The sequence below is a fragment of the Rhinopithecus roxellana genome, chromosome 6 (genome assembly GCF_007565055.1).
Source record: "Rhinopithecus roxellana isolate Shanxi Qingling chromosome 6, ASM756505v1, whole genome shotgun sequence".
Classification (NCBI taxonomy): Eukaryota; Metazoa; Chordata; class Mammalia; order Primates; family Cercopithecidae; genus Rhinopithecus; species Rhinopithecus roxellana.
Genome location: NC_044554.1, coordinates 70,650,742 through 70,675,209, shown reverse-complemented (window position 1 = coordinate 70,675,209; position 24,468 = coordinate 70,650,742). Strand labels below are relative to the sequence as shown.

The window sequence follows — 24,468 nt, the reverse complement described above, 5'->3', positions numbered from 1 at the left end:
AACTACAAAAAAATAAAATTAGCCAGTGGTCATGGCATGTATCCACGGTTCCAGCTACTTTGGAGGCTGAGTCAGGAGGATTGTTTGAGCCCAGGAGGTCAAGGCTTCAGTAAGTCATGAAATTGCCACTGCACTAGAGCCTGCGCAACAAAGTGAGACTCTGTCTCAAAAAAAAGACAAAAAAACTAACAAACAAAAAAACTTATGTCACATGGCCACTTGTAGCTCTCAGGAAAGCTAGAAAAGCAAGTACCTTACCTAGGGCTGGAAATATTACAGCAAGAAAAAAATAAGGAAAATGACTATCAAGTAGGCAATTAATATTGTCAGCAAGAAATGCAGGGCCATAATGTCCATACCTAAAGGAACAAAACATAAAGGGATAAGTATATTAATTAAATTACAAAGAGATACATACACTATTTAAATTACAAAGCAAACTGTAGTTAAGATATGGTCCCTAGACTCCTTCCGACTTGTAGCTCTGTTATTCTCAATAAGTAGCAACATCAATTTGTCCAAATAGCTGCTCTAACTCCTACCACACTGACATTGACATTCCAGGCAGTGAGAAGGGGGAAGACACCAGACAGGAACCATTACTTCCCTTTCAGAAAATGGCCCATAGGTTTGTAGTCATCACTTCTGTTTGTATGTTTGTCCCCACCGACCCTTGTATTGAAATTTTATCCCAATGTTGGAGGTAGGTGCCTAATGGGAGTTGTTTGGGTGATAGGAGTGGACACCTATGAATAGATTAATGCCCTCTCTGTGGTGGGTGGTGAGTGAGTTCTCACTCTGTTAGTTTCCGTGAGGGCTGGTTGTTAAAATGAGTCTGGCATCTCCTCTCTCACACTCTCTCGTTTCTTCTCTCACCATGTAATCTCTGCACACACTGGCAACACTTTGCCTTCCACATAAGTTGAATTAGCCTGAGGTTCTCACCAGTTGACAGAGCCATGCTTCCTGTATAGTCTGCAGATTCTCTTACCTTTATAAATTACCCAGCCTCAGGTATTTCTTTCCAGCAATACTAAACAGACTAAAATACCCCACTAGACTGAACTTAAGTCTTGGCTACAGCTGCAATGGAAGAGATGCTGTGACATATGTGAGACCCTGACTGTTCCCCAGTCAGCTACTGGCAGATTTTTGAGGCAACAATTGTAAGCCAATCCTTGCTCCTATTGCAGCAAGACTCACTTTCTACTCTCCTCATAGAAGTATCAGCAGTCTCTGGCTTGTATCTGACTTCTGTAAAAAACAAACATTGCCTCTGCAATTCTTCATTAAGACTGATGATCTTATGGGACCTGGTCCTATTTCGCATGGTAGAAAAAACAAAGCTGGTGTTTCCCAGAGTTGTGTTATTGACCCACATTCTCTATAGACAATCATGGTCAGTCCCATTGTTAACGAAAGGGGGAAAGGGACAATGAGAAATATAGACTTCAGCCACACAGCATTTACCCAACTAAAAATTCTGTTGCTTATAAGAATGTGAGAACATCTTGGAGGTCCACTAGCAGTAGGTAACCATATTCCAAGTGGAAGAAAGGGGAGCCAGATGTTTGTGTGAGTGAGCTAAATCTTCTTCACCCAGCACCCTCTGCAGGAAGTACTGTAATGACTAAAGTCTAAGAAGAATGAATAAAGAAAAGCGGTGGAGGCATCTTATTTTGATGTTGGAAGTATTTTCCAGAAGAATTAAAAACATTAACAGTTAAAAGAGTTTCTTCTAGGCCGGGCGCGGTGGCTTACGCCTGTAATCCCAGCACTTTGGGAGGTCGAGGCGGGCGGATCACAAGGTCAGGAGATCGAGACCACGGCGAAACCCCGTCTCTACTAAAAATACAAAAAATTAGCCGGGCGCAGTTGCGGGCACCTGTAGTTCCAGCTACTCAGGAGGCTGAGGCAGGAGAATGGCGGGAACCCCGGAGGCGGAGCTTGCAGTGAGCCGAGATAGCGCCACTGCCCTCCAGCCAAGGGGACAGAGCGAGACTCCGTCTCAAAAAAAAAAAAGAGTTTCTTCTGGGAATGTGACTGGGAATGGGAAAAAGTGGGGCAGGGGACTGTTGCTTTCTATTTTAAGTTCTGCAAGGGTTATTTAGCCACATAAACATATTATTTTAATAAAATAGCTTCAACATTTTTAACCATGTTAAAATCTCAAAATAGCACAGTTTTACCCTACTGCATTTATAAACTTAAATAATATTGAGTAAATACTTTCTGGCTATATTCTGTATTACCTCTCAGGCTACCACCTATTCAAACTTTATCCATTGCTACATCTCCAAATTGGTCTTTCTTCTTCTACTCTTGCCCCTACAGTCTATTCTCAAGACTGTACAACTCTAAGAGAGTGCCTTAAATTCCATATCAACAATGTCTCTGGTGGCTGGGTGCAGTGGCTCAGACCTTGTAATCTCAGCAATTTGGGAGGTCAAGGTGGGTGGATCACCTGAGGTCAGGAGTTCCAAACCAGCCTGGTCAACATGGTGAAACCCTATCTCTATTTTAAATATAAAAATCAGCCAGATGTGGTGGCACACACCTGTAGTCCCAGCTACTCGAGAGGCTGAGGCAGGAGAATCGCTTGAACCCGGGAGGTGAAGGTTGCAGTGAGTTGAGATTGTGCCACTGCACTACAGCCTGGGCAACAGAGCAAGACTGTCTCAAGAAAAAACAAAACAAACAAAAATACTCCTGAAGCTGTGCCATGTAGTGGCACTGTCTATTCTCAGATCAAAGAGATCTGTTTAGAATCTTAATCAGATCATTTCCCGAAATTGTTCAAAACCTTCCAACAGCTTCCCAGCACACCTAAATTTCGAACATCTTACCACAGCCTAAAAAATTCATATAAGCTAGTCTCTGCATACCTCTCCAGATGCAATTCTTCCCACTTTCCTCTTCTCACATCATGCTAGCCACCCTGCACCACTTTGCTGCTTTTTATAGGAAAAGCTTATTATTCTTGCTTTAGTGCTATATTGGATACTCTTTCCTCCTCTATTTGCAAGTGGCTCAGTCCTTCACTTAATTAATCCTGATCAACAGCTACCTGCTTCTACAAGAGAATTACCCTGACCACCCTATATAAAATAACCACTAACACCAAACCCCCTCCCACAGTTACTCTCCCTTAGGAGGAATATACATATTTTTATCTGTTGCTTATCCATCTTCTCTACTAGAATATAAGCTTCAAAAGGGCTTTCTTGAGCAACATGATAAAACAGGGGGCTCCTGACTGTCCCTCCTCTCACACACTGAGAAATCAATTCTCTCCAAGAGAAAGTCAGAATCCTTTTGAAAGACTCCTGTGTATGAGACAACTGAGGAAATACCCATGTCAAAATGGGTAGAAAAAGCTGAGATATACGTGCACACTAACTCCACCCTGAGCACATAGGAAGGAAATATCAACTCCCAGCTTATTCCTGAAGGGTAATGGTCTTGTACAACATATACACTGCCCCACTTTTAGACTCCTGCTGAAGGGCTTCACCATGCCTGAGAAATGACAGGGAGAGGGCATTGGATTTCCCTCAAGCACAAAGAACATGACTGCATGGTCATTTCCAGCAATTGTAGCCCCCAGGATCAGCCCAACTTCTATAAACCGCATAGCAAATAAAGAATAAGCTTATTTGAGCCTAAATAGGAAGCATGGCACTCCCGTTGCCCCAGAGACAATTCCAGACCCATGGAAAATCTCTCTGTGGAAAGAGATGGGAGGCCTCTGCCAGCAACAATGAAAGAGAAAGCACTCCCTAAGCCTTCTTTCCTGGCTTGCTTCTGATATACAGTCCTGCAATCTGTCATTGGAAGGAAGCTGGGGGATGGACCTCTTCATGCCTGAAGGGGAAAGTGAGCACTCTCTGTGCCTTTCTCCCTGGTTCATTTCAATGATAACTCCCAACTAGAAATCTCTTCCTGCTAGAGGGGTGTGAGACTTCTGCTTACCTTAATGCCAGAGTGGGCACTCTTTGATCTCTCTTCTCTAACTTGCTTCAGCAACAAATCTGCATCTGCAGACTCTCCCTGGAAGTAGTTTCTGCATGCATCAAGTGCTCCAACTTTTACAGCCTTCACCTGAGTGACTGGCTCCTAAATCACCTAGCTCTGGAAGTTGATGGAGCTCTACACTGCTGGTTTCCCAGACCACAGAGAAAAGTGACTTTTAAACTTGCAAACCTTCAGCAACTATCTCCCCAGGTTAAAAGTCAGCAGTCTGACCAAGAATACAGGATTCCTCCTGAGACTCTCTCTTTAGTGTAGGGCAGAATGAGTGGGGGATAAACTCCAGCTCTGCACTTCTCAAAGAAGGAACAGGAATATACCTTGAACAATCTAACCTCTCCAGCTACATCTCAAGAGACTGTCTTCTCTCACCTCTCTCAAGGCAATATCATAACTTGACACTCTAATTTCCTGGGAGCCACTACGAATGAAGACAGCAGGTTGGACAAACACAAAGAGCTTAGAACATAGAATCCCTGATTGGAAAGATCTTTTATGCAAGACCACTCTAACAAGACAGGAAGGGGTGGTTCTCTTATCTAATGCACAGAAACGAACACAGAGAGTCAAAGAAAATAACTAACAGAAACATGTTCCAAATAAAAGAACAAGACATATCTCCTGAAGCTTATGCTAATGAAATGGAGATATGTGTCTGACCAGACAAGGAATTCAAAAGGACAGTCATAAAGATGCTCATCAAAATAAGGAGAACAATACAACAAATTGGTAATTTCAACGAAGAGGTAGAACATATTAAAAAGTACTAAACAGAGATCATTGAGCTAAAGACTAATAACTGAACTCAAAAATTCAATAGACAGGTTGAATAGCAGCCTAGGTCAAGAGGAAGAGAAGATTAGCAAATTTAAAGACAAAATCATTGGAAATCATCGAATCTGAGGAGCTAAATGAAAAAAGAATGAAAAAGACTGGAGATAACCTAAGGGAATTATAGAACACCATCAAGTGAATAAAGTATGCATTATCAGAGTACCAGAGGGAGAAAACAGAAAGGGATACAAACCATATTTAAATAAATAATGACAGAAAACTTCCCAAGTCTAGGGAAGAAATGAGAAATCCAGATCCAAGAACCTCAATGGACACCTAATATGATGAATCCAGAGACCCACAATAAAACACATTATAATCCAATTGTTATAAATAAATAAAAAATATTGTTTCTAAAGTGAAAAGAGAAAATATGGAAAAATCTGCATGAGAAAGTGACTTGTTACATACAAAGAAACTTCTATAAGACTACTAGCAGATTTTTCCAAGAGAAACCCTGAAGACCAGAAGTAAATGGGATAATGTATTCAAAGAGCTAAAAGAAAAAAAAAAAAAAAAAACTGCCAATAGTATTATACCCAGCAAACCTGTCCTTCAAAAATGTAGGGGAGATAAAACTTACTCAGACACACAAAAGCTAAAGGAATTTATCACAACTAGACCTGCTTTACAAAAAAAAAGCTAAAATGTGTCATTCATGCTAAAGGAGATCACTAAGGGGCAACACAAAAATATCAAACTCACTGGTAAAAGTAGGTATGTAATAAAACACAGAACACTCTTATACTATAATGGAGTTGTAAAAACCAAATATACCTCTAGTATGAAGATTAAAAGCCAAACTATTAAAATCTAGAGCTTTAATAATTTGCTAACTGACACAAACAATAAAAGACACAAAATGTGTCATGAATAATACATTGTGAAGGGGAAAAGAGTAAAAGTATAGAGTTTGTGCAGGTGATCAAAGTTATTATCAGCTTTAAACAGCCTGTTATTAGTATAAAATGTTTTATGGTAGCCTCATGGTAACCACAAGGCAAAAACCCTTAGTAGATACACAAAACGAAAGCATTCAAAGCATACCATAGAGAAATCCTCAAACCACAAAGGAACACAGCAAGAGAAGACAGGAACAAAGGATCTACATATTAACCAGAAAATAATTAACAAAATTCAATAGTAAATCCTTACCTATCAATAATTACTTTGAAAATAAATGGGTTAAATTTTCTGATCAAAAGACATCAAATAGCTTAGTGGATTAAAAAAAAAAAAAAAAAAAAAAAAAAAGATGCAACAACCCAGCTATATGCTTCCAAAAAGAGACTAATTTCATCTCTAAGGACACATACAGACTCAAAGTAAAGGGAAGGAAAAAGATATTCCACACAAATGAAAACTAAAAGAGTGCAGGGGTAGCTATACATATCAGGCAAAATAGACTTTAAATCAAAGAGACAAAGAAGGTCATTATGTAATAATAAAGGGGTCTATTCATCAAAAAGTTATGATAATTGTAAATATATATGCATAGAAACAGAGTAGAAAGATGGCTACCAGAGGCTGGAAGGAGTGGGAGGGATGGAGAAAGGGGAGATGTTGATCAAAGGGTACAAAATTTCAGTTGAACTGGAAGAATAAATTTTAGTGATCTACTGCACTGCATGCTGACTGACCAGTTAATAATTATGTATTGTATATTTCAAAATTGGTACACAAATAGATTTTTAACAATCTCACCACAAAACAAAGGTAAGTTGGTGAGGTGATGGATATGTTAATTACATTGACTGAATCATTCTACAATGTATACACAGATTAAAGCATCACATTGTACCAGACATACACAACTGTTATTTGTCATTTAAAAAAAATTAATAAAAAAGGCTATCTTGTCCATGTCTATATTCCAATGTCTATATTCTAGTGCCTGAAATAGTTCCCACCACATGAAATCTGTTCAAATATTGCCTCAATATCTGTTGATAAATGCAATATGCTTTATAGCAGGAAACATTTTTCCCTGAATGTAAATTATTATAAAATGTTAACAGGACACTTTTTGAAGATATAGTCCAGGTCAGACACTGCATAAGTGCTCTTCAGAAATTATTTTATATATCTTCCCATCATCTTACTGAAGCAAGCAAGTATTAATCATTTTATAGATGAAGATAAAGCAATTTAGAAAGGACAAAGAAGAGTAGACCTTTACTGCAGATAGGGTCCTAAGATAGAAAATTGAAAATGGAAAAGTCAAACAAAGACAGGGGACAATGGAGGAGGGGAGAGATTGCCAGAGTGCTAAAAAAAGATATGGTGATCAAACTTTATAGGAATTCTTACAGTGTTGCACACTTTAATCACGTAACTTTAAATTTTCATAATTACTTGAACATTTTGGCCTCCCTCTCTGTCATTTTAGGTGTTCCAGTCAAAAACAATGAGATTCATTATAGGAAGCTTTGTTTCATCAAAGAAAGCTTTATACAGAAGCTTATAATATGAAACATGTCAAAACACGGTGGACCTAAAGCAAGAACGAGGGAACAAGAATGGGTTTCATCTCAGTCTCCCTACTTACTACTGCTTGAGAATATATGCAATCCTTCTGGGTAAGAAAAGAAGAGCTTCACAAGTGTAGGCTAAAGTTGTCTTGTTATATTTCAGAATTTTTTCTTATGATATTCAGCATTTTGTAAGCCTTTTTAACTAAGCAGTATTTTTAGTTTTAGTTTTTCTAGAGAACCAAATTAAGGCTCTCATCTCTTTAAATAAAATTTGGAATGCATTTTCCTAAATATGTTAAACTAGTAAGAATACAAGTTTCATGGTAGCAGAATTTATTTTTCCCATGTTCTAATAAAAAATTCCATGCAGACCCAGAAAAAAAAAATTAAATAGGGTAAAACATTGTAAACTAAAGATAAAACTGTAACCCAATTTCCAGAGGAATGTCCACTGACATCACAACCCAAGAACAAAACTGGAGACATAGCCTCTTAAAACACATGTGTCCTGCCCTTCCAATCAGAATAGTAAGCACAACCATAAGGAAGGCAAAGGAAATGTTACATTGTTTCACCTTATCTGTCCCTAGCTCCAGGGAAAGAGTACAGAAATGCCCTTAAACACAGGCAGCCAAACGTCTCCCTAAGGAAAATGATCTTTGGATAAAGTAAAACCCAACTACTGTACTTGGCATTTCGTTTTCTAGATATATTTTTTTTAAAAAAATGGAGTCCATATAGCAAAAGGCACAAAACAATTTTTTAAAATACTTTAAGTTCTGGGATACACATGCAGAACGTGCAGGTTACACAGGAATACAGGTGCCATAGTGGTTTCCTGCACCCATCAACCCATCATCTACATTAGGTATTTCTCCTAATGCTCTCCCTACCCTAGCCCCCCAACCCAACAGGCCCTGGTGTGTGATGTTCCCCTCCCTGTGTCCACGTGTTCTCATTGTTCAACTCCCACTTATGGGTGAGAACATACAGTGTTTGGTTTTCTGTTCCTGTGTTAGTTTGCTGAGGATGATGGTTTTCAGCTTCATCCATGCCCCTGCAAGGGACATGAACTCATCCTTTTTTATGGCTGCATAGTATTCCATGGTGTACATGTGCCACATTTTCTTTATCCAGTCTATCATTGATGGGCATTTTTGATGGTTCCAAGTCTTTGCTATTGCAAATAGTGCCACAATACACATGTGTGTGCATGTGTCTTTATAGCAGCATGATTTATAATCCTTTGGGTATATACCCAATAATGGGATTGCTGGGTCAAATGCTATTTCTGGTTCTAGATCCCAGAGGAATCACCACACTGTATTCCACAATGGTTAAACTAATTTACACTCCCAACAACAGTGTAAAAGCATTCCTGTTTCTCCACATCCTCTCCAACATCTGTTTCCTGACTTTTTAATTATCACCATTCTAACTGGCGTGAGATGGTATCTCACTGTGGTTTTGATTTGCATTTCTCTAATGACCAGTGATGATGAGCTTTTCATATTTGTTGGCTGCATAAATGTCTTCTTTTGAGAAGTGTCTGTTCATATCCTTCACCCACTTTTTGATGGGCTTGTTTTCTTCTTATAAATTTCTTTAAGTTCTTTGTAGATTGTGGATATTAGCCCTTCGTCAGATGGACAGATTGCAAAATTTTTCTCCCATTCTGTAGGTTGCCTGTTTACTCTGATGATAGCTTCCTTTGCTGTGCAGAAACTCTTTAGTTTTATTAGATCCCATTTATCAGTTTTGGCTGTTGTTGACATTGCTTTTGGTGTTTTAGTCATGAAGTCTTTGCCCATGCCTGTATCCTGACAGACAGCCAAATCATGAGTGAACTCCCATTCACAATCGCTAAAAGAGAATAAAATACCTAGGAATACAATTTACAAGGGATGTGAAGGACTTCTTCAAGGAGAACTACAAACCACTGCTCAAAGTAATGAGAGGACACAAACAAATGGAAAAACATTCCATGCTCATGGATAGGAAGAATCAACATCGTGAAAATGGCCACACTACCCAAAGTAATTTACAGATTCAATGCTATCTCCATCAAGCTACCACTGACTTTCGTCAGAGAATTAGAAAAAAACTACTTTAAATTTCCTATGGAACCAAAAAAGAGCTCACATAGCCAAGACAACCCTAAGCAAAAAGAACAAAGTTGGAGCCATCATGCTAACTGACTTCAAACTATATTACGAGGATACAGTAACCAAAATGGCATGGTACTGGTACCGAAACAGATATATAGACTAATGGAACAGAACAGAGGCCTCAGAAATAACGCCACACATCTACAACCATCTGATCTTTGACAAACCTGACAAAAACAAGCAATGGAGAAAGGATTCCCTATTTAATAAATGGTGTTGGGAAAACTGGCTAGCCATATGCAGAAAACCGAAACTGGACCCCTTCCTTACACCTTATACAAAAATTAACTCAAGATGGATTAAGGACTTAAATGTGAGACCTAAAACCATAAAAACTCTAGAAGAAAACCTAGGCAACAAATTTTTTTAAAAAAACAGAAAACACTGAACAAAACAGAAAATAAGATTAAACATATCAATGGTAACTAATAAAATGCTTAAATCCTCTTATTAAAGCATAGACTAGGCAGAAATTGTTTCATAACTTTCCTTACTACAAAGCAATCCAGAAATGTGTGTACACATTTGCAGATGTATGTGTACATACGTGTTTACATTAGATGCATAACTAGGTGAATATAAGAGTGTAGGTATATATGTATTATGGATACTTTTCAATATCTCTGACAAACTCCACCAAAAGAAAGTAAAATCAGTGTTAAATCTGAACAAAGTAGAATCCTTGTCCTATATACACAGTAAGTGGATCAAAGGAAGTTAATTTTCAATGATTGTAAGTGTATACTCATGAATCTTTACACAACTAAGAGACTGGAATCAAAACATATGAATTAAATATGGCTAGAAATGCAAAATAAATTAATACAATTAATAAGATAATTTAGTCAAAGAAGACAAAAATAAGACAGGAATGATTACTATAATAATGCTAATTATAAGATATATAGCAAACTTTTAATCTTAAAATCAGTATAATAATTTGTGATGAAAAACTTAAATTACATACAACATTGCTAAGTACCATAAGCAACATTCTCTGTCAACATAAAATTGAAAATCTATTACTAAAGAGAAAACAAATTTTTCAACTGCAATTTCTAAATTACTCTTCTGATTAAATATGTAAATACTGGTTCAAGAAAAATAGTAAAATCAGAAATGAGAATATTTAAATAACAATGTTTTATAACATAAGGACTGAGGCCAAACTGCACTTAAGAGATAAATTCATAGCTTTCATATATTCTCATTATCTTATTACAAAACTGAAAATAAAATAACCCTAAAAGAGAAGCTAGATGACAGAACCACTCTCTCATGTCTCTCTCCCATTCCCTTGGTCCTCTTTAAAAGCAACAGCAAAAGACAACCCTAAGGGAAACATGAAGAAAGGATACAAACTATTGATTTCTAAAATAGTAGAACTTAAAAGTTAACAGATATAACTTCAAAAAAAAAAAAAAGGGGGGGGGGGGTCCTGGCCAGGTGCAGTGGCTCATGCCTGTAATTTCAGCACTTTGGGAGGCTGAGGCGGGTGGATCACTTGAGGTCAGGAGCTCGAGACCAGCCTGGCCAACATGGCAAAACACCGTCTCTACTAAAACATACAAAAATTAGCCAGGCGTGGTGGTGCACACCCGTAATCCCAGTTACTTGGGAGGCTGAGGCAGGAGAATCACTTGAACCTGGGAGGGAGAGGTTGCAGTGAGCCAGAATCGTTCCACTGCACTGCAGCCTGGGTGACAGAGCAAGACACCGTGTCAAAAAAAAAAAAAAAAAAAAGGGAACCCAGCAAATCTAATTTTATATTTATCTTTTCTTTTGAGATAGGGTCTCACTTTGTCACCCAGGCTGGAGTGCAGTGGTGCTATCACAAATCATTGTAGCCTTGACCTCTTGGGCTCATGTGATCCTCCTACTACAGCCTCCTGAGTAGCTGGGACCACAGGCATGAGTCACCATGCCTGACTAATTTTTCTATTTTTTGTACAGACTGAGTCTCACTGTGTAGCCTAGGCTGGTCTCCAACTCCTGGGCTTAAGCGATCCTTCCACCCCACCCTCCCAAAATGCTGGGATTACGTGTATTAGCCACTGCACTCCATACATATATAATACATGTGTGTGTGTGTGTGTGTGTGTATATATATTAGGAAGAATATAATCTAAAATAAGACTTAGAGCCAACATAAAGGATATTGGAAAAATAAGCGAAAAATATGCTAATATATCTGAAAATAGCCAATTTTCTGAAATCACGCAATTATATTTTAATTTTGAATAAGAAGAAAAAGCAATAGGGTAAAGAAAACAGGGTCTGGATGTAGGTAATTTCACAAGTGAATTCTTCCAAAACTTCATGTGTCAGATGATTTATGTACTAAAAACAAAACAAAAAAACTATTCTAGAGCACAAATGAAGGTAAAATGTTTCTCAGTTAACACCATTATCGATAGACCTTTCTCTTATGAACATACATGTAAAAACTAAAAGTACAGGAAACTCAAAGTCAAAGGCATGTTAAAAAAACAATCATAATCAGGTAGAAATTACCTGAGAAATGCAAATATGCTTTAATAATAGGAAACCTAGTAATCTGATATGTCACATCAGTAAAACAAAACTAGGCATTCACCTCTATTAATACAAAAAATGAAATTTGATAACATTCAGTATCAATTATTGACATATTTTATCTTAATGTAATTTTTGAAAAAGGATAAACAATAAAGAATACCAAGAATTCTATCCAAGAATCCTAACCAACCGTATATTCACTGGTAAAGCACCAAAAGCATTGCCCGGTGAATACTGGATCAAAACAAGGGTTTTGGCAACAAGTACAAATACTGTTCTGTTCTAAAGAGTATGGTGACATATGAAACCAAAGAGGTATAGCTATTGGACAGAACCAGACAAAAGCCATCACTGTCAACAGATGATTCAACTGCCTACCTAGAAAATCTAAAACGATCAACACTGAAGACAGCAATTAAGTAAAATCAATGACTAGTTAATAACATTTAAAAGCTTCCCATTTACCATGAGATGATTAAAAAAGATGTCACAATAAGAAAAAATATAAAATATAAAAATATCTTGATTATAAATGCAAGAGATTTATATGATCAAACCTTCAAAAAGTTACAAAGAGTCTTGACTAACTGAAGATATCGTATGCTCCTAGAAGGCTGAATATAGTAAAAATATCATTGTTTCCCAAACCGGTTTAATTAACAACTAGAAATGATAGCATCTAATCAGGAGCATGTACTTTACAGGCATCTCATTTCATCACAACAGAAATCCTATGAAGTCATTATCAACATTTTACTAAAGGAGTAGTAGTCAGGCCCCAGAAAGATGAAGTGCCTTGTTCACACAGTGAATAAGTGAGAAGATGAAGCCCAGGCCCTCTGAAGACAGCACTTTCCTAACAAAGATGCTATACTACGGCACTATTTTTAAAAAGTGGCACTTTGGGAGGCCGAGGTGGGTAGATCATGAGGTCAAGAGATCAAGACCATCCTGGTCAACATGGTGAAACCCCATCTCTACAAAAAACACAAAAATTAGCTACTCCGGGGGCTGAGACAGGAGAATCACTTGAATCCAGGAGGCGGAGGTTGCAGTGAGCAGGGATCGCGCCACTGCACTCCAGCCTGGCGACAGAGTGAAACTCCATCTCAAAAAAAATGTGGGAAGGGAAGGAAGAATGATACAAGTAAAAAATTCCTGACACAGGGGCCGGGCGCGGTGGCTCAAGCCTGTAATCCCAGCACTTTGGGAGGCCGAGATGGGTGGATCACGAGGTCAGGAGATCGAGACCATCCTGGCTAATACGGTGAAACCCCGTCTCTACTAAAAAATACAAAAAACTAGCCGGGCGAGGTGGCGGACACCTGTAGTCCCAGCTACTTGGGAGGCTGAAGTGGGAGAATGGCGTAAACCCGGGAGGCGGAGCTTGCAGTGAGCTGAGATCCGGCCACTGCACTCCAGCTTGGGCGACAGAGTGAGACTCCGTCTCAAAAAAAAAAAAAAAAAAAAAAAAAAAAAAAAAAAAAAAAAAAAATTCCTGACACAGAAGAGGGGAAAATAACCACACCAGAAATTAAAATACAAAGTTGTCATAAGTTAAAATTACACGATAATTTGAAAAAAGAATTAAATAAACTTACAGACATGCAACCTATAATTGTTGAACATTAGCCCACAAGAGGATTTCTGCTTGTTTTCTTACTATATCTGCAGAACATATTGGATAGTGCTAAATTCACATAATCGGGACTCAATAAATAGTTTACCAAGGAAATAATTAATGTTTAATTGGGCCATAAAGCTTAGTAATGAAAGCAGAGGTTCATCAAAAGTCAGGCTGCAGGCCAGGCATGGTGACTCACACTTGCAATCCCAGCTTTTTGGGAGGCCAAGGCGGGCAGATCACTTGAGGCCGGGAGTTTGAGACCAGCCTGGCCAACACGGAAAAACCCCATCTCTACTAAAAGTACAAAAAATTACCTGTGCATGATAGTGCACACCTGTAATGCCAGCTACTCGAAAAGCCGAGGCATGAGAATCACTTAAATGCGGGAGGCAGAGGTTGCAGTAAGCCAAGATGGCACCACCGCACTCTGGCCTGTGCAACAGAGTGAGACTCTGACTCAAAAAAAAAAAGAAAAAAAAAAAAAAAAGGACCGGGTGCAGTGGCTCACATAGGTAATCCTAGCACTTTGGGAGGCCAAGGTGGGCAGATCACAAGGCTGGTTTGAGACCAGCCTGGCTAATATGGTGAAACCCATCTCTACTAAAAATACAAAAATTAGCCAGACATGGTGGCATGTTCCTGTAGTCCCAGCTACTAAGGAGGCTGAGGCAGGAGAATCACTTGAACCAGGAGGAGGAGGTTGCAGTGAGCCAATATTATGCCACTGCACTCTAGCCTGGGCAACGGAGCAAGACTCCATCTCAAAAAAAAAAAAAAAAGAAAGAAAGAAAAGAAAAGAGGAAAAGTATACTAGCCTACACATACTCATTCTCACAAGCAATCAGAAAGGAGCAAATTAAATATCTCAGCTATTAGACTGGCAAAGACAGGCTTTAAATTTTCAGGCTCTTTGCCCCAGTAATATTTTCATTATAAAAACCCATCACTAACTTGAAGGTATAAAATGAAAGTACTGAAACCACGTCTACAAAGTGGTATGATAAAAGTTTCAAGAAGTAAAGCAGAGCATTAATGATGCTGTACAAAGTAAAAGGCTCCCAAACACAAACCAATGTACCTTTTTAATAAAATCTGAGGAAAATAGAAGCTTTTCCTTACTGTCCACCTAATGTTATAATTTTGGACATAGCAGAATTTAAATTGTTTAAGTCATTTTAATTATTTAATAAGACAGTTATGTTAGAATGACTTCTAAAGTTTACTTTTTGGAAAACCTGTATGCATTACTACTACCTATACTGAGAAAACAGGTTACCCACTAACGGTCTCGTAGGACCTTTGTGAGCTGTACTGTTCAGTTAGGAATTACTGAGTGTCAGCTCCAACTTGGAGATTTCACTGTATTCTTCCCAGTTCATTTTGGAATAGAAAGCAACACTCATGCTTACCCTCAGCATTCGATGTATATTTTCCATTGCTAATGTGGTGATTTATCTACAGTTTTACAATGAATAAAAGACACTACTGTGAATATAATTCAAAAGCCTCCAGCATAGCACCTAGACACCTTTTATAAGTCTAAATAAATATGCACCAGCCTCTCCACCTTATCAACTGCACAAACTCTAGAATATTTGTTTTTTGTTCCCTGCTTCAAGTATCCCTATTACCTTTTCCTGCACATGGAATACCAGCTTAATTAGTAATCTTACTCATTATTGCAAATACTTTCATAGGTGAAAGTAAGCCATTTTTCTGTACCTTCTCTTTAGAACAGTGGTTCTCAACCTTGGCTATACACTGAAATCACCTGGGAAGCTTTAACACTGCACCCCCTGAGACTGATTTAATTACCTTGAGGTACAACCTGGGTAATGAGATGGTTGTTAAAGCTCTCCAGGTGATTCTAATGTGCAGTTAAGATAAGAATCACACTTCTTTTTCCTTAAGGAAATCATATCAAAATTTTTGAGTAACTGAAACACAGTGAACATAGAATGAAATATTACAGATTTTGGACAACAATTCCATAATTTGATGTTTAAATGCTCTTCAAACCCTAGAAAATATGCCATTTGTCCCACTGATATGTCCACTATTTAAAATTATTAGGTCTTTCCTAGGCTAAAACCTGAAATAGCAATGTCACATGACTATGCAATCCACCTCTTCCTTCCCAAAGGTCTTGATTAATTTGAAATGAATATAAAGTAGCACAATCAGTCAAAAGTGATCTACCTCACTAGCAAATGACAAAGAATTTTCCATTCAGAATTCCCAGACTTTATAATCTGGCCGTCAGCTTTCCTATTTTGTTTTGAAAGTCTTTAATGACCTTACAAACTGTGTTTATTTTGTAAGAGTATGAATGAAGAGAGCTGTTTCCATTAAAAGCAAAACAAAACAAAACTGAAAAGGGAAAACACACCATTAAAATATTTTATTTCACTTTATAAGCAGTCATTATATATCAAAATTGCAGCTGATTTCATTTTTGAAGTAAAGAAGCAAATGACAACATCACTTAATCCGTCTGAGTTCTCATTACCACAACTCATTCCACCAAATTAAGTGCTGTGGTCTCAGGATACCCTGTGGAAGGTTAAAAGAATCAGCTGAAGCAACAAGCAATTTTCCCTAAGATACTGTTTTAAGTCCACTGTGAGGTTTTACTTTAATATGTGGTTTCCAACTCACTCCCCACAGGGCAAGGTATTCCCTATAATTAAAAGCAGCAAATAACACAACCCATCTCTTCTGTACTGGGACCTTAATGTATCAAAGCCAAAGGAACATAAAAGATAAATCACCCTATCTCCCTAAGAGTATGGCATTTTGGACTATCACCAGATCTGCTGGAAACCTGCAGGCCAGAAAGAAAGGCATACTATGGGGCTTCAACACTGCTAACTTGTCTCTGGGGCTTGCTAGAAACATTAGGAAAGTGTTACTTTGAATTCACTAGTTTTACACCAACAGGTATTACCATTTTCATGGCTTTCTTTAGGGAAATAAGGTAAGTTTCAGAGGTCTCAAAACATGTTTAGGAACACTAGTTCCCACTTTCCCACAGAAAAGTAAAAAACCCTTTCACATTGTCTTTATATTATCTTTACTCCATCCTATACCTCACTAATTCTTTACGGCATAGACTGAATCTGAGACTTACATGTTTACAACAGACACCAAAGTAGTCAGAAGATGAAAACAAAATAAAACCCGGGAAGTACCATTATGTACAAAGAGAGATAAAAGTGGCCACTTTATAGTAGTTACAACATTCAAATAAGCAAGTTGGAGGTATATTATTTCACCCAATACTATTTCCCCACAATGTTCTTCTCCAGATCAATTTTACCTGTTTACTTCCCCACTATCTGCAATTTCACAGTATTATTTACATACATTTCTCAAACTTAGAATTATCACAGAAAATTACGCAAAGTGGTAGGAGTGATTATACAAAATGGCTTAATAAGGCACAATTTAGTGTGGTTACAGTGGAGACAGACACTGAAACATAAAAAACATAGGTATATGAATTATATGGAAGGTTAGTAGGTTCCATTTTAATACCCTCTTATTTCTAGTTAAAAAATACATAAAAACTCAAATAATGAAAAGAGCAGTGACTAGAAACCTATGGATTCTAACCAAAACTACCAGTAGTTTAAGTCATATACATCTTAAATATTGTTACCAATTTAGACCTGAAGTCTGTGAACTCACATTCATGAGTAAAGGTACTCAATCTCTTCTATGTTGGTCATTATGCTTATCAGGATCTCCCTAACTTTCAAACCACCAAGGAACCCTTTTGTTATTTTTTCGTCCAAGGTCTCAATGATTTTCTAAAGTCTAACAATTGTCTTTATTAATTAGTACCTGATTTGTATTATTGTTTTTCTAGTTTCAACACTGACCCTACCTTTAACCAAAGATCTAGAACCATCAAAAGTTAATCATCATCATTATTAGCATTGGGGTGATGCAAAGGTAATCAAGGTAAATCAGCATTAGAGGCTCAAGCACTATCACTACTGATGTCATTTTTCAATCACTGTTCGTTAGTTCATATTCATATCATGTGTGAACCAATGGATATGTTCACTTAGGAGGTGTAGCACCTTCCTGGAAAGGCACTCTGTCACAGTGTGTAGCCCATATGCACCCCCAGAATTTTCTGTAAAACCATCAGTGGTCAGAGGGCTTGAATGTCATAAACTGACCAGTATTATTTCTCGAAACTGAAATAGTCTAGACAAAAGCAAAGAAATTCATGTGTTCGTTAACTGTGTTTAATGCTACTAAGCTTTCTCAAACAGCTCACAGACACAACCTCTTACTAACTTTGTGGACCATTTTAGCCAAGTGAAAAAAATAAATAACAGGCTGCTCAGCTCTGGTTCATAGAAACTCACCAACTCTGATAGTGAAAGGGCTTTGACTGAAGAGAAACCTGACTCCTAGCCTCCTAGGTAAAGCTCTTACCTTTGTGATTAATTTTTTTCATAAAATGAGGACCCTTTCAGATCTCAATTTCTGAGTCTCTAAATTCTTGAAGTTGAGAGAAGTGAGTAAGCAGCAATATTCATTTCAAAGACAACAATTTAAGCTATTAAATATTTTTACTGGATGCCTGACTACTTGAAGATACAGAATAAAATATACAATGGAATAGTGATTTTGCAATTACCTTGTTACTTCTTTTAAATAATCTAACTGTATAATGCAAGACTTCAAGGAAGTTTTGGCATTACTTATTAGCTTGTGCATCAAATTCACATGAACATAAATTCCCATTTCATTTCGCCCTAGGAGGAAACCAGACTGCCAAAAGTTGCTCCAGCTCCCTTTAGTAAGCAGCACATTTTTTAAAAGGTGGGGGAGGGTTGAATAAATACTTAGGTTGTTTGGCATTCATCTTAATAAAAAATAAAAGTAATTCACAAAAGTTCATCTGTGCTCAATGCTCTAAGCATTTAGAATATGGAAATTCCTAAGGATTCTAAATTTTTTTTCATAGAATATATGAGTATTTTGCTTTTTTTGTAGTTTGAAATTGTCTTTGGGAATGCCTGGATAAGGTTGTAACAATAGTCTCCTCAGTAGCGTTATGAATGCACCTGCTCGCCAATTCAAATAATTTTGAACAAATATTTAAACAGAAGGAGTCAGAGAAAACTGCACTATTTGAACAGCAAAGGGAGGGTCCACTTCATTAACAAAATGCAACAAGTATTCACAGTATAAATCAACTCGTAGTAAATCTGCAAATGCATCTTCAAGAATAATATTACAGGGAGAAAATAATCTCAATTTTACCAAACATTTTAATACATTAAAAATAGGCTTAAATGCAATATGAATGGTAAAACTAGAGACTGGATGATATGAACTCATACCACAACATATACAAAAAATTTTAGTTTAAGAATGACTATTGAAGCTGACAGTCGCTTGACTAGAATCGAGAAGTGGCCACGGGTGACTGCCTCAGAACAGACTCAACTGGAGCAACTGATTAGGAAGTATGGGATTCATTCAGGAGTGGAGTAGCAGGCTCATAAAAACACCGCAGGGCATTCAAAACTTACCTGAGTAATGGTGGCTTTAACTGTGCCAATTTGTTTGGGATTGGGAAATGCTATTATGACCCATTTCTCTTCTCCAACATGAGGAGTCTCCCTAGGATCTCGAGATCTCTTCCATCTGTAACATTCTGTGACTCAATACCTAGGGCTAGGTTACCTAAAGGATCTGTTATTAGTCTCCAGCTGTAGAGAAATATTCCATAAGGATCCCCAGAGAATAAATGATTCCAAAATGGTTGCTCAGTTTGTGTGTGTTTTAAAAAGTTGGGAAAGACCACTTAAAATTTTTTCTAAGAGGGCAGACCTTAAGCATACAATAGTGTTAACTATAGGTGGTTTCATAGGTGTATACTTATCCCCATGATACTTATACACCTATAAAACCACCAATAGTTAGGGTTGAGTGCTATGTATAGCTTTTTACATTCAATTATACCTCAAAAAATAAAGGTTAGCTAAATGGGGGTGGGAGAGTGTAGGGAGACTGAATTTACTCTGAACTACAGTTACAGTTGAAGTCAACTCAAAACCTCTCCAAATTTCTAAAAATGTCTCACACACTGAAGTTAGTATTTCAGAAAACTAATAAATGTCTGTGCATCTAGGTATGCCTTGAACAGACTACAACCTCTCTGGATCTCTAGGTCTTATCACAAACTGAGGGAACTGTTAAGGATTTCTGCAGAACCTTCCAGGTTCAGCATTCTATTAAAAAGATTTCCTAGAGTTTCTATTGTAAACATTTAACCACTTAGGACAATTTGAGTCATTACTCCTGTCTGCTACAGAACATCAGGCCCCTGGGGTCTTGTTTTGAAACTCAAGTTGGCCGGCCTTTCACCTGAAACAAACTTCTTACCTTTTGGGGGAGAAAAAGCATTTTGCTCCCCAAAAAAGCATTTGGAAAGCATTTGTTATGAAGTGGTCATGCACCAATCCTTTATCTTTCATCAGTAAGAATGTATTTCATTAATTAGGCCTGCCCAGACCAGAAATTACTTACCCATAGACACTTTACAAAGCTGCATGCCTTCTTCGGTGTTTGGATTTGATGCCCTGGTTGTATGGCAATATAGGAAACGTATGAATTTAACTTTTTTATTCACTGAGGAAAATTTCTACCCCTCTTAAGTGAAGATTTCTCTTTAGCTAAGACAAGAAAAGTACTCAGGCTCCACCTGTTTCGCCTAGCTACACCACTCATTCAGACCCTCGGCAAACCCAGCTCTAGCAATATCACGCCAGGCTAGGTGGACAGGAATGCACCAGTGCTGTTGGAAATTAAGTTGGTGGGAGTCGCATTCTAATCCGGCCAGAGCTGCGCCTGCCGGGTGTAACCGCGGCACGGCCGGCGCTGTCGGTCTGTCTCACGGATGGTGAGCTGACAGCTCCTGCCAGCCCAGGCGGGGAGGAGGAGAAGAGGTGTCCGCTGCAGCCCCATACCCGGCGGGTGAAAGCACCGTCTTGTCCCCAAAGATTCCTCTGCCCTCAAAGACTAACAAAAATACGGTGTCCTGCGTTTCGCAGAAGGACGGGAGGCGTCCCAGAGCTCTCCCGGGAGAAAACCCCAGGGAGAAGTGGTGGCAGGAGGCGCCCGGTCCCGCAACTCACCTTCTGCTGCCTCCGGGCCATGTCGGTGGGCTGCTTGGCGTTGAAGGGGTACGCGATGCACCTCACGACGAAGACGTAGAGCTGCAGGCGGATCCTCCGCTCCTGCTCATCGTCCAGCTGCCGCTCGGGCTCGTCTCGCCCCTCGCTGAGCACAGAGGGGCTCGGGCTCACGGATCTGGCCGCGCCGCCGCCGCCGCCCGCGCGCCCCGGCGCGTCCCGCCGCCCTTCCCGAGTCGGGGCCGGCGGAGCTCGCTGCGAGCCGCCGGCCGCCACCAGCACATCGCGGCTCTCCTCTTCCAGCCCCTCGTCCGACTCCTCTTCGCTGGAAGACGGGTCCAGCATGGTGCTCGGGAATCCCCGCCGCTCGGCCCGCGGTCCCCAGGCGCCTCACCCCCGGCGGCTGCGCCCGCGGGTCTGAGGGAGCCGCGGAGCTGGCTGCAGCGGCCCCAGAACGAAAGGAAAACTGGCCAGGGCTTTCCGGACACGTCGAGTTAGATTCAGGAGTGTTTCCTATCACCAGGGCGAAAGGGGCGGGCAGGAGCCGGGAGGAGGACTGGGAGGGGGGAGAGGGGGAGCCGCCGGGATTGAATAGGCGGAGTTAGCGTTGGGGGTGAGCTTGAGCGCCTCAGGAACTGCTCCGCCAGCCCGGGGCGCGCCGACCCAGCGGTTCTCCAGAGCCCGCCAGCAGAGGCAGAGCGGCCCGAGCGGCTGGACGCAGGTGGGGAACCTGTGGCGCTTACTACAAGCAACACGTGGAATTGAATGTCGAGCTGCGCGGGGCCGCGGAGTGCGCGTGCGCGCGCCGCCGTTGCTGCCCGGGCGCCTGGTGCCCTAGCACACAGTTTGCAAAGGCGGGGAGCGGCCGAGCGCGGTGGCCCGTGTAAGCGCCCACCGGGGCTGCTCGGACTACCCTAACCCTACCACCTATGATCTTTTCTCCAGCAGGTGGAGGTGGAATGGGGAGCGGAGAGGTACTGTCCCCTAACAAGAGGTGAGGGGGAGCGGCCGAGACATCTCCCCAACCCGAACCTGCTGCCCGGGATTGAACCCCAGCGCGGCAAAGCGGGACTGGAGTCCTTCATCACGAAATATCTTTGCGACAAGACTTTGGAAAGTCTCTCTCGCTCTGCTCTGCTGCCGTTTTGATCCTCATGTTGAATCCCAAATTATAAACGTCGAAGTAATGAAAAAAAAAAAAAACAACGAGGCTTACTTTTTAAACTGTTCTATTCCTGCAGACTCACGGCAAGAGAGATTTTACATGTGCAAAATGACACTCTGATTCAGCTCAAACATATCTCAATTATTTTCTCGGTTGGGATGCAGTTTACTCAAAACAGGTTGTGTAGTGTAGACATTTATTCAGCAAATATTTGAGCGCCCTCCCGGTGTCCAGCACTATTAATTAGCCTTTTGCGGAGCCCGCGGTGGACTAAGGCACGTAATACTCAGTCGCTGATGGTTCTGGCCTCAAGTGGGCGTCTTGTAGCTTACCAAAGCCTGCCTTATCTGCGCAGATTTCTCAGTCCTAGTGCTGGAACCACCTAGGAGTTTCTTGTAGTAATTCTGCATCTTGTGTCCTTAGTCTTGACAGAGGGGGAAATAGGCAAAACAATGCATTCAACACCAGGTGGAGTGTGCAGCGACCAGGTGGGCAGGCAGGTGATGAAGATCACAGGAAATGACAGAGGGCAAATTAACTACCAGCTCTGAGCTCCTCTACCACCATGGTCAAACAGCAGTTGTAGCTTTTTCAGGCCACTTTCATATAGTTAGGGACACAAGAGAGACTTCTGCATTTCCTGACATTCTCTCTAGATGGAGTAAAAGACAAGGAGGCATTTACTCCTGAGGAGTCTTACCTATTTGTCTTTGCCTAATCCATAACAGGCCCCTTTGTCATAAAAGGTCTTCAGTAAGAGCATGGCTGTTGGGATGATCGCAAACTGCCAAGAAATAGAAAATCTCAAACACCGATGTATTTAAAGGCAATGTTTTATCTTCGGCAAGGCAAGCAAATAGCAATCTTATTTGTCATAATATCTGATGCTTATCTAGCACTTTGCAAAGATCTGTGAAATTGTTTATCTAATACCCTCATCAAAGTAATAGCTTTTTGAGGCAGGTGATATTATTATTGACTGCCCTTTGAACCAGATATTGCACTCAGCTCTTTACATACATTATCTCACTTATTTATCTTAGTTTCCATTGTTCAGATAAGGAAACTGAGAGTTGAAGAATCCTTTCCTTAGGGTACAGAACTAGCACCTAATGCAATAAGGACTCAAAACAGTTTTCTAGTTTCAAATAGTGTCATTTTCTACTGCAATTTGCCTTGATAATAAGACAGTATATTAAATGTATGAGGTTTACTAAACTAATAAATAAAAATTTCTAGGGACATAAATGTGTGATTTAAATATAGCAACTTTACTGCTCTTGCCAACCATAGGTATATTTTTCAGTTTCTTTTATTAATTAATATGACTCGATGTGACCACTTATTCTTTTCCCGTTAAAGGTGGTTATTAAATCAAAGATCTCCAAGTTTTGAGGATCCCACAGGAAAACATCTAATATTTTTTATAAAAGGATATACAGGCCGGGCGCGGTGGCTCAAGCCTGTAATCCCAGCACTTTGGGAGGCCGAGACGGGCGGATCACGAGGTCGGGAGATCGAGACCATCCTGGCTAACATGGTGAAACCCCGTCTCTACTAAAAAATACAAAAAACTAGCCGGGCGAGGTGGCGAGCGCCTGTAGTCCCAGCTACTCGGAGGCTAAGGCAGGAGAATGGCATAAACCCGGGAGGCGGAGCTTGCAGTGAGCTGAGAACCGGCCACTGCACTCCAGCCTGGGCGACAGAGCGAGACTCCGTCTCAAAAAAAAAAAAAAAAAGAACAAAAAAAAAAGGATATACAGTGTTTTCTCCATGAAGATGAAAATGACTTAAGAGGCATAAATTAAAGAAATATCTAAAAGACAACAAAGAGAATAAGCATTTCATTAAACATACATTGATTAAGATACTAACATATTCTAAAGCTATACTGGATATATTTAGAAAAAGAAGACATAGGCCTTAAGAAGTTTATCAGTTAAGGAATGACAAATGAAAAGAACATTTATTTTAAAAAATCAGTATTTGGATTGCAATCTGATGAGTGTTCCAATAACCTGGAAGATAAGGGCAATACAGAGAAGAAACACTTCATTCAGAAGATAGTAAGTGATATGGTTTGACTCTATGTCCCCACCCAAATCTCATCTCTAATTGTAATCCCCACGTGTGGAAAGAGGGACTTAGTGGGAGGTGATTAAATCATGGGGGGGGCGGTTCCCCCATGCTGTTCTGTGATAGCGAGGGCGTTCTCACAAGATGTTCATGGTTTAAAAGTGGCAGTTTCCCCAGCTCGCTCTCGCTCTCTCTCGCTCTCTGTCTCTCTGTCTCTCTCTCTCTCTTGCTGCCTTGTGAAGAAGGTGCCTGGTTCTCCTTTGCTTTCTGCCATGATGTAAGTTTCCTGAGGCCTCCCCAGCCATTCAGAACTCTGAGTCAGGTAAACCTCTGTTGTTTATAAATTACCCTGCCTTAGGTATTCTCTTTATAGCAGTGTGGAAACAGACTAATA

General features: G+C 39.8%; 1 protein-coding gene across 4 annotated transcripts in view; it reads right to left on the bottom strand.

Annotated features, from left to right (window-relative positions):
- CADPS2 (calcium dependent secretion activator 2) overlaps window positions 1-21,361 on the bottom strand; it is a 602,646-nt gene extending 581,285 nt beyond the window's left edge. For all 4 annotated transcript variants that reach the window (XM_030932945.1, XM_030932946.1, XM_030932947.1 and 1 more), the window contains exon 1: window positions 20,837-21,361. In XM_030932945.1, coding sequence (XP_030788805.1) covers window positions 20,837-21,178 — 342 coding nt within the window. In that variant the 5' untranslated portion in view covers window positions 21,179-21,361. The remainder of the gene's footprint in view (window positions 1-20,836) is intronic.
- Between the last annotated feature and the right edge of the window lie 3,107 nt (window positions 21,362-24,468).